Raw genomic sequence first — 8,916 nt, 5'->3', positions numbered from 1 at the left:
GCTGTTTATGATCAACTCTATTCAAAGACTGGTGTATATCAAACAAGTTCTACTAAGGATACACCCAGACTCTACATCACTGATTTCTCCTCCAATGGGAACACTTGGCAGAGCAACAGTATTTTTACCACCATTGCCTAGATGGGGAAAGAGAAGAGGTAAGGGCTTTGTGTAAGGGCATTGCGATCTCCTAATGGATTGAGGTTGGAGCTAGGAGTCAGCAGATTGGGCAATCATCCTACTTCTGATGCTGACCGCCTGGGAGACCCTGATCACTGGTGCCTCATCTACATAGAGAGGCTAGTTCTGCTTACCTACTGCAAATCGGTTGTGTGTGTATGTACAGAGGGGAAGTGAGAGGACAGACTGATGTGAACATGTTAGAGTATGTGGCCTACAAAGGAACGCTTGGTTATCCATGGTTTCTCCTTGTCCAAAGCAGAGATCAGAGACAAGGGTATAAAGAGGGGCTTGACAGGAGCCGCAACACATTGGGAAACAGCTTGAGTGGCGGTTTCTTTGATTAGGATCTTTCCAGACAAGCAATGCTGGGAGGTTGTGAGTGCAGTAGCCATTGTCCCTGACCGTGGGCAAATGAAAGCTCTACTCCCCACAACCACAGACATCTGGCAGCCAAGATCCCTACAGGTTTGGCTTTGGTTTGCCTCCCAGATGAAGTCTGATTTCCCTTTCATGTAAGTTCTCCCCCACCCACCCCTAGTTTAGGATCCGATTCTCCTCTTACTTACACCCAGTTTTACTCCCAGTACAGGTGTATCCAGGGACAGAATCAGGCCCTTAATGAGCGGGTGCTCACAGCAGGACAGGTCCCCTTGAGTTACTCCAAGGTTCGATGACCTGGAATGAACTCTTCCTTTGCAACCAAACATAGCTGGTTTTCATATGCCTTTATTTGGAAGTTATAGGCTCTTTACAGGCACTGTGCGTTGGTGTTTCAGTACAGTTCGGATTTACTATGCATCACCCAATGACTGAGGGGGGCAGAGCGGGAGGAATACCTCACAGCAACAGTTCCAGCCTCCAGGTAGGCATAAGACATCTGGGGAAACAATGTGCTTCTTTCGAAGCCACAAAGCAAGGAATTGGGTTTACAAAACAGACTTTAAAATAATATACATATACAGGAGCAATGCAAAGCTAAACTGCAGCTAAAATTGGTACATATCTAGGCTGCTGCTCAAAGCCCTTTCCCCAAAGCTGGAAAAGGACATTTTAAAAACTAAAAAGACAGGGTTTTTTTAAAAAAAAAAAAAAAAGATTCCATGCATTAAGTCGTAGTGTTTTGTGCAATTAAGAAGGAATGAAAATAAATATAACTTAAAAACCTTTTCCATGACACTAATGGAATAGGGGCAAGTTCGTAAGGCACTTCCACAGGGGCTACTCTATGCAGCATAGGAAACCTGGGCAAAAAGCTGAACAGTGCAACCATTTACAACTATATGCTCAGAACTACAGACCTGTGCCTGGTGAGATATGAACTGAGAAAGTCTGACGAGATTTTAATCTCCACGAGAGAGACTTGTGCACGGCTAGGGAACAACAGATGGCTGAGTGGGCCCCTCCCTTCCCCACACACACCTAGCGCCGCAGTGAGGGTACCTTCCTGACGCAGGAAAGTTGCACCCATCTAACTATTGCAGAGCGGGCTGATAGCATCGCTGTTGGGGAAAGAGATGAGACAATGGTCTTTCGGAGTTGGGGGTGGGGAGGAGAAAGGTTCATAACTTCTGCCAGACTCCTGGCTAGCTTGTATTATTCATGGAACAAAAGCTGCAGGATTGTTCATGACCCAAGCTCAATACTGTCCTTATGTCCTAAGTTCTGGAGAACTCCAAGCTCTCCAGGAAGAGCAAGAGGCACCAACAGCCTTCCCCTCCCACATCAATAGCTGACCTTTAGCAAGCTAGCTCTGCTAAAAGCATGCTGCTTAGTTCAAATGTTCCAGGAAGTTAAAAATTAGCCTCCACCCTAAATAGAGAACTGGTTGTTTTCACAAGCCTTGAAGCAGAAAGGCCACGTATACATCCAATTTAGGCAGAGCCAATTAGGGAACAATTTGTGAAAACCAGAGCTGGATTTAGTGAGCTACATGGGTAACAAGGGGGGGGGGGGGGGGAATTGCCTTAAATCCCTTTGTCTTACCCAGTAAAACTGAGGTGATAACCTTGAGAGCTGCCTCCCTGCCCTAACCTCCTCCATATACCCCTGTAGATATGAGAGCTCTCAACGCACACCACTAGGGGTAGGTTGTTTGCACATATGAAAGAACCCTTTTAGACCAATTAATGCAATTCTGTTTGAGATGTAGCCAGAACTGGTTCTAAAAGAACCCATAAGTACGCCTGGCATTTGCTAATCGTAAGGGCTCGTAACAAGGATACTACAAAAGACGCTCAAAGGCATTGAAAAGTACTGGAGACCGCTCCCCCTGTGAACTCCCTTCTGACCCAGATTTACCAGGGGTTCCCATCCCCTTTTGCAGACCTGGCAGTATTAACCTAACACAGCACGGAGGACTGCTTATCTGATTATTGCTAGGAAATACCCACCAACACTGAAGCCTTTTTAAAGTTTCATAATGGTCCCATAGCCACTTTTGCTCTCCTTCAGCCTCATCTGAGGCTTCAAGCCACATGGTAGGCCATCATCCCAGCTTAGGAGGGTTGGCAGTTGCTCCTATAATGGGAGCAGGATCGCTGGAGACAGAAGAGTAATCTCTTCCTTGTTGTCTAGGTTCAGACTATTGGTTCCACAGCATTCTCAGCCAGTGCTGGCCTACAAGGTCTGAGCATCAGCCTCAGATCGTCACGTGCCAGCACACTGCCCTACTGCTAAATTGCTCAAAGGCGATTTCAATTCGAAGACAGGCCGATGGTAAACATCTACAGCTGACAACGCCAGCTCACCTCAGTGGTTAGAGGGAAGCTCATCAACCAGCACTAAACAGGTTAGTAAGAGCCACAGTTATACTACACTTAGTTATTGACAAGAACAGACTTTGCAATTCCAATGGCCACTCAAAAATAACGGAACAATCACAAGTGGGTAACAAGGTTGCTCGAAGAGAGAGAGAGAGAGAAACCTAGATCTCCTAAGGAGTCTACACCTCTAGCTTCCTAGGACGAAGGATGTTATTAAATGTAACTAAACCTCTCCCAACCTGGTGTCCCTGCCTTCACCTTCTCCAGAACACTTAAAATGGCAATCTAAAAGCTATGGAGTCTTGCCGGCTTGGAGGATGGTGTGTTACCAGCACCAGCCACTAGAGGGCAGATGCTCCTTACAGATGAATACGTTCTGTCATTCGCTTAGCTGGAAGGGCTTTAATTACACAGTTCAGGAGCAACAGAACTCAGGGTTCGGACACCATCTTCGTTCAACTGGAGGGCATGTCAGCTGCACAACTGCTCACTACATAAGTTCTTGTTAAAGAGAGATGGACTAAGAACCAGAAATGCTATGGAAAGAGCATGCGTTCGCCTAGCCAACCAGACCACAGCTGCTTGCTGCTCAGGCGCCCGCGATGAGCAACACGATCTGCTCCCATCTACTGAGCAAAGCCAAGGCTTCAAGTTCAGCGTTTGTTCTGGCAGGCGATCTACATATGTACAAAAACTAAAAACCACCTTAAATAGGGAAGTGATAGCTTTAACATGGGCGGGGGGCTGGAAAGTGTCTTGTAGTGCAGTTCAGAAGAGTCAGTTTGAGGGGCGGGATGCTGGGTAGTGGTGGAATTGGACATATGGCTTTAATGCAGGTCCTCGCTCTGTGACAGTTCCATTAGGATCTTAATGAGGTTGTCCAGCCCCCAGAGGTAGCCATCCTCTCTGTTCCCTTCCACCCATGGCACGTTGTGCTGGAGGAATTGTCCCTCTGGCAGTGGTGTGGTTTTCCCGAAGTCGATCATCCAGACTTTGGCCTGTTCCTTTTGGTCGTGAATGAAGAGGAGGGAGCTCCCAATTACCTGCAGAGAGAAAAGACCCCAGTAGTCATGCTTCCAGTTTTAGACAGACACATATGCCAGTCAGGGTATAGCTGCTTTTGCGGTCCCACCCCCATTATCTAAAACTGCACCTGCAATATTTTACGCTCCAGTTTTTGCATGTGCAAAAACTTGGATTTGTGCACACCAGCTGCATTTGCACATGCAAATCAAACATCTAAACTCCCTGATTTACTCACAAGGCACAGATTTTGTGCATGCAAGAAGCTTTGCCGAAGAGAGGAGCATGAAACTTTGGGCATATAAAATTGCAGCTGCAAACTTCAGAAGCCAAGTGGAGGTTCGGAGGGGTGGGGGGAGGGAGTGGGAAGATATAGGGCTTGTCTTCATGGGGACCCTCAGGAAAGTTAAGACTAAAGGTATGAAGTTAATGAACATCAGTTAAAGCACATAAAACCACTGAGTGAACGCTGCCATTCAGAAGTAAAGTGGCCTTACTGGACCTTAATCCTCCTATTTCTAGAGTCTTCAAAGGAGGATAAAGATACAGCAAACGTAGGCCACTTTAAACGAGAGCATCCGCTCAGGAATTCATGTGCCTTCACTTACGCCCATTAATGTCATACTTGCATTTGATCTGTCTTAATTTTGGGGTGTTCCTGCATAGCCAAGCCCTTTGCATCAGCATTTAGAATAAAGCTCTTCACAAGCCAAGTTCCTTATGGATGATCAATGCCTGGAATTAAGCTACACTCACTGGGTCTGCATCCTATGCTATACAAACACTGCCTCAGCAATTGTGCTTAAATTCTTGAATACAAGTTACACACAGACAAAATGTTCCCTCCCTGACTGATGCTTCATCCAGTAACACTCAGAAGAGAGCCTGGGATAGGTTTCACCAAGGCTCATGGCCCCTGTCAGTCTACCAGGAGGTGACAGGACAGTAGGGTAACAGCCATCCCTTCCGTGAGCTGCTGCCACCACTACAAGGGGCTGTTTCACATTCTGATAAGCCTGTAGACAATGAAACCCTGTCCGTCCTCAGTGTGTGCGCATGCACCTCTCCCACTGAATCCAACAAGCGTTTGGGAGGGCATCCGTGTGTAGAGTTTGGCTGTGTATTACTTTAAGAAAGCTTTCCTGAAGAAGGTAATCCTTCTGCTGCAGCTTCCCTTCCTGGAGGAATCCCTACCAGGACAGCCAAGGAGAAGGTGGAACAGAGCTCACACAAACTCATGCAGAGAAGGGCCCCCTTTGCACTTCTCCTTCCTTTAATACCTGGCCTTATTTCCAGTTTGGCCCGGTGCTGAATATCCACAGAGCTCACTGACTCCAGTGGGAGCTGTGGGTGCTCAGCGCCTCTGAAGAGCCTGTGATATTTGCTTCCCCTGCTGGACCAAGACAGCCCAGGTATGCGGACTTTCAGATCCCACTGCCTGGCCTGCCTAAGGTGTTCCCCAAGGTTCTTACCCGGTGCTGGGTTTGAGTCAGTCTTTGCATCAATACTGTGTTTCAGTTGTGCACATGGATGCCTGGATCACATTTCATAATCCTCACTGCATAGTTTTGCCTCACATAGCTTCTGCTTCCCCAGTTAAAAAAGAATTCAGTCAGCGCATAGGCCTCAATTCAGGAAAACACTCAAGTAAGCTTCCCACACAGAAGCCTTTTACAGAGTCAGGGCCATAATAATGTGTCTCCCAGGTACAGTAGTTTGATGGACTCTATACTGATTTGCACTATTGCTATTCATGGTAGCAACGGTTAACGCAACCCCTACAGGAGCAGCGAAAGTGGGCACTTCAGCTAGCCCCTCGAATAAGGGCCTAGGAATGCAGATGAGACTTGGAAGCTAGCAGAGAAAGACTCAGCCAATTGTAGGAAGCCGTTCTTGAACCATGAAAGGGACTGAAGAGCAATTTGTTAGCTGGAAGGGATCCTAACAGCAGAAATTAGACTAACAAGACCATCTGATCAGTCACCAGACTGGTCAGAAGATGTTCCATGTTAATCACCAGTTCAAGACAGCATGGGGGAAGTGCTGGAGACTAGCCCGTCCCCTGAAGCAGTCCCCAGGAAAGAATAGTGATGTAGCTCTAGAAGAATTCAACCAATGTCAGCATTTCAAAACAGAAGTGCTACCGTGTTTGAAGCATCACCCATTTTAGGTCTGCCTATAGAAAAAAAGTTTTTAAATGGAAGCATGTAGCGTTTGCACAAGTTGTTATAAATTTACATTTGTGAGGAGGCTTTCTCCCTCAGTGCATTGGAGCTTTCCCAGAGACAGACAGGTCTGGGAATGAATGCACGTCGGAAGCACTCCTTTCCACTCTGATAGCCCCCCTTTGCCCTGAAGGACCAGTTTCGCTTTAAAGAAATTACTCCTGCATAACTGCTTCATTCTCATCTCTTTGGTAACTGAGTTCTGAAAAAGCCTGCTCTTCCCACTCTCCAGAGGAGAACCCCAGCAACAGAACTCAGCAAAATTCGGAGTTTCTATCCCATGGAAAATGCTGACTTTTCAATATTTATTTTAGTCCCAAACCAGACTGAAAAGTTGTTATTTTGAAGTTTCCTGTGGAATGGAAATTCCAAAAGATTTCCATTTGGAAATGTCAAAATGCTTTGTTTCAACATTGGCTCAAAAAACAAAACAACCCCACCCCCCCCCCAACCCTGACATTGCTGCAATCTAAATGTTTAATTTTGGTTTGTTGAACTGACCCAAAATCCTTTGTTTCGAGTAATTTCAACATTTCAATTGCCCTGAGACTTGTGATTTAGGCACAAAAACATGTAGGGAAAAATATGGAAACTATTTTCTGACAGAAAGTAATTCTGACAGAAGATCCCTGACCAGCTCTTCCCAGCAAGCTCTATAAGTGCTGTTTTGAGATACCTCAAAGGATGCTGGGAGAGTATCTGGAAGCATGTTTGAATAGCTCATGATGATGGATGCCAACCATTATCTGGAATTTGCACTTATGTAGACTTTAGTACATATATATATGATAGAATAGCTAGAAATATTTCTGAAGTCATATATAAGCATAAGCATTCTGAACAAACATTTAAACATGAGCTCCTGGACTAATAAAAATTGATGGTCATACAATTTAAAGATAGCTGTCACTTAGTGTCAGATGTGACAAGGTTATATCAAAGTCGTAAGTCATATGATCTCCCTGCAGGTACTAAGCAGACAAACCTATGAAAATACACATTTGAGAATAAACTCAAGTTTTAGAAATGTATGAGTTCTAATATTGACTATATCCCTTTCTTGGACAGAAACTACACAGTATACATAGAGACGGATCTAGCTAAGCATCATCTCAAGGGAGAAAGGCAAGTTTTACCTCATGGCATTTAAAGAATGGCGATGTCTCCAGGGTTTCACGGATCCCCTTCAACCGATTAAGGTAACCGTTCTGGAATGATAAAGAAAATAAGCTATAAGCACTACTGCGAATTCAAGTCTTTTCAAGCAAGTCATTGGTAAGACTTAGAGAGGGGTGTGTTAGACTAGTAACCTAGCGAATTTCTGGAATCCTTCAAAATCCCCTTGCTAATCACACCAATGTTCCTGGTCTAATCCAAAAAGCAGGCTAAATTATAAATATTCAAATACATACAGTACTGGCTAACTGTGCTTCCAGCCCCTCTTCTAAGAGGAGTCAAATCAACTGCTCAAACTCTGGCTCTGGTGGGAGGTTGCAGAGGGGTGGACTTCAGGAGGTTAGCAGTTTGACTGATTAGATTCACCTCTCATTAGCCCTAGCCTTAAACAGTGTCAAAGTGGTTTGAAAGGACTCCCAAGTCAGTCTGCGTACATAGGAGCAATTTGGCCAAACCAGAGCTGGGCAGCATCATTTACAGATCCAAGAATAAACCCCAGTTAGCTAACATCAAAGTAAACAGGCAGGTATGAAATTGGCAGTGCTAAGAGTCAGGTCATTTAGAGTCATTCGCTAGTAGGCTTTATATGGTAGGGCCTAAAACGCAGCTAGTTTATCAAATTGCATATTTCACCCAGTCTATGTAAAACACTTACAGCTAACCAGCTAGTTCACCTAGCAATGCGCAGCAGCACCATTTGGCATGTGGAGGATACATGGGTTTGCAGCGCTCAGGCCCAGGAGAGGGATGGCTACAGACAAGATGTTCCCCTCCTGCCCCCCCAACCCCCAGCGCCCCTGGATGGCTGGGACACTGGGCACCCTTACAGCCTGCCTTATGAGGCAGCCCACAGTATAGGAAGGAAATCTTCTCCAGCCAAGCATCCAGAGATCAGAGGTAAGAGAACAGATGGAAAGGTCCGGTCTTTCTTCACCAGCCCCAGCCAGTACTGATGGGAGCCTGCAGCCTCTTCTCCATCTCTACAGCAGACTTCCCCTCCCCTGGTTTAGCCGACCAAGCCTACCCTTCCGCATCTGTCCTCCAGCAGTGGATGGTTTCGTAATCCTACTAGCTGCCTGATATAATCAGTTGCCTAGCACAAAGTCTGAGTGTCGCCATTACAGCGAACAGCGTGTTCTCTCCTAGCCTCTGCTTACCCCTGCACCATCTCCAGGCTAGGAAGTGGTCTCTACTTTGCCCTTTTGGTGCTATTTTCCAATAGGCGCGGCACAGCAGCAGCAAGGTTAATTCTGTGGTCCTTGACATTAGGCAATGCACCAGCAAGGCAAGAGTCTAGAGGAGGAAGGAGCCCATCCTCGCACCTGGCAGGCATTTGGGCAATGTCGTCCTAATGCAACTGCTGACTCACCAAAATGTTACGGTTTCCTTTAGTGAATTCTCTGAAGGCCTCTGTGACCTGTTCCTTTGTTCTTGTCTTCTTGAAATCCCGGTTCACTGAGCCATCTTCTTTCTTAAAAAGGGAGAGAAATCCAGACACATTGTCATGAGAGCGGGCAGTTAGAGGTGACTTGTGTTTGAAATGCTGC

General features: G+C 46.0%; 1 protein-coding gene across 1 annotated transcript in view; it reads right to left on the bottom strand.

Annotated features, from left to right (window-relative positions):
* Nucleotides 1-893: 893 nt before the first annotated feature.
* ITPKB (inositol-trisphosphate 3-kinase B) overlaps nt 894-8,916 on the bottom strand; it is a 110,772-nt gene continuing 102,749 nt past the window's right edge. Inside the window, exons 6-8 of the mRNA XM_048843357.2 lie at nt 8,739-8,840; nt 7,330-7,401; nt 894-3,988 (exon numbers count right to left, since the gene is read on the bottom strand). Of these exons, the coding sequence (XP_048699314.1) occupies nt 3,773-3,988; nt 7,330-7,401; nt 8,739-8,840 (390 nt within the window). The 3' untranslated portion in view covers nt 894-3,772. The remainder of the gene's footprint in view (nt 3,989-7,329; nt 7,402-8,738; nt 8,841-8,916) is intronic.

Source organism: Caretta caretta, chromosome 3 (genome assembly GCF_965140235.1).
Source record: "Caretta caretta isolate rCarCar2 chromosome 3, rCarCar1.hap1, whole genome shotgun sequence".
Lineage (NCBI taxonomy): Eukaryota > Metazoa > Chordata > Testudines > Cheloniidae > Caretta > Caretta caretta.
The sequence above is the reverse complement of the archived record's forward strand: the minus strand, read 5'-3'. Positions and strand labels throughout refer to the sequence as shown.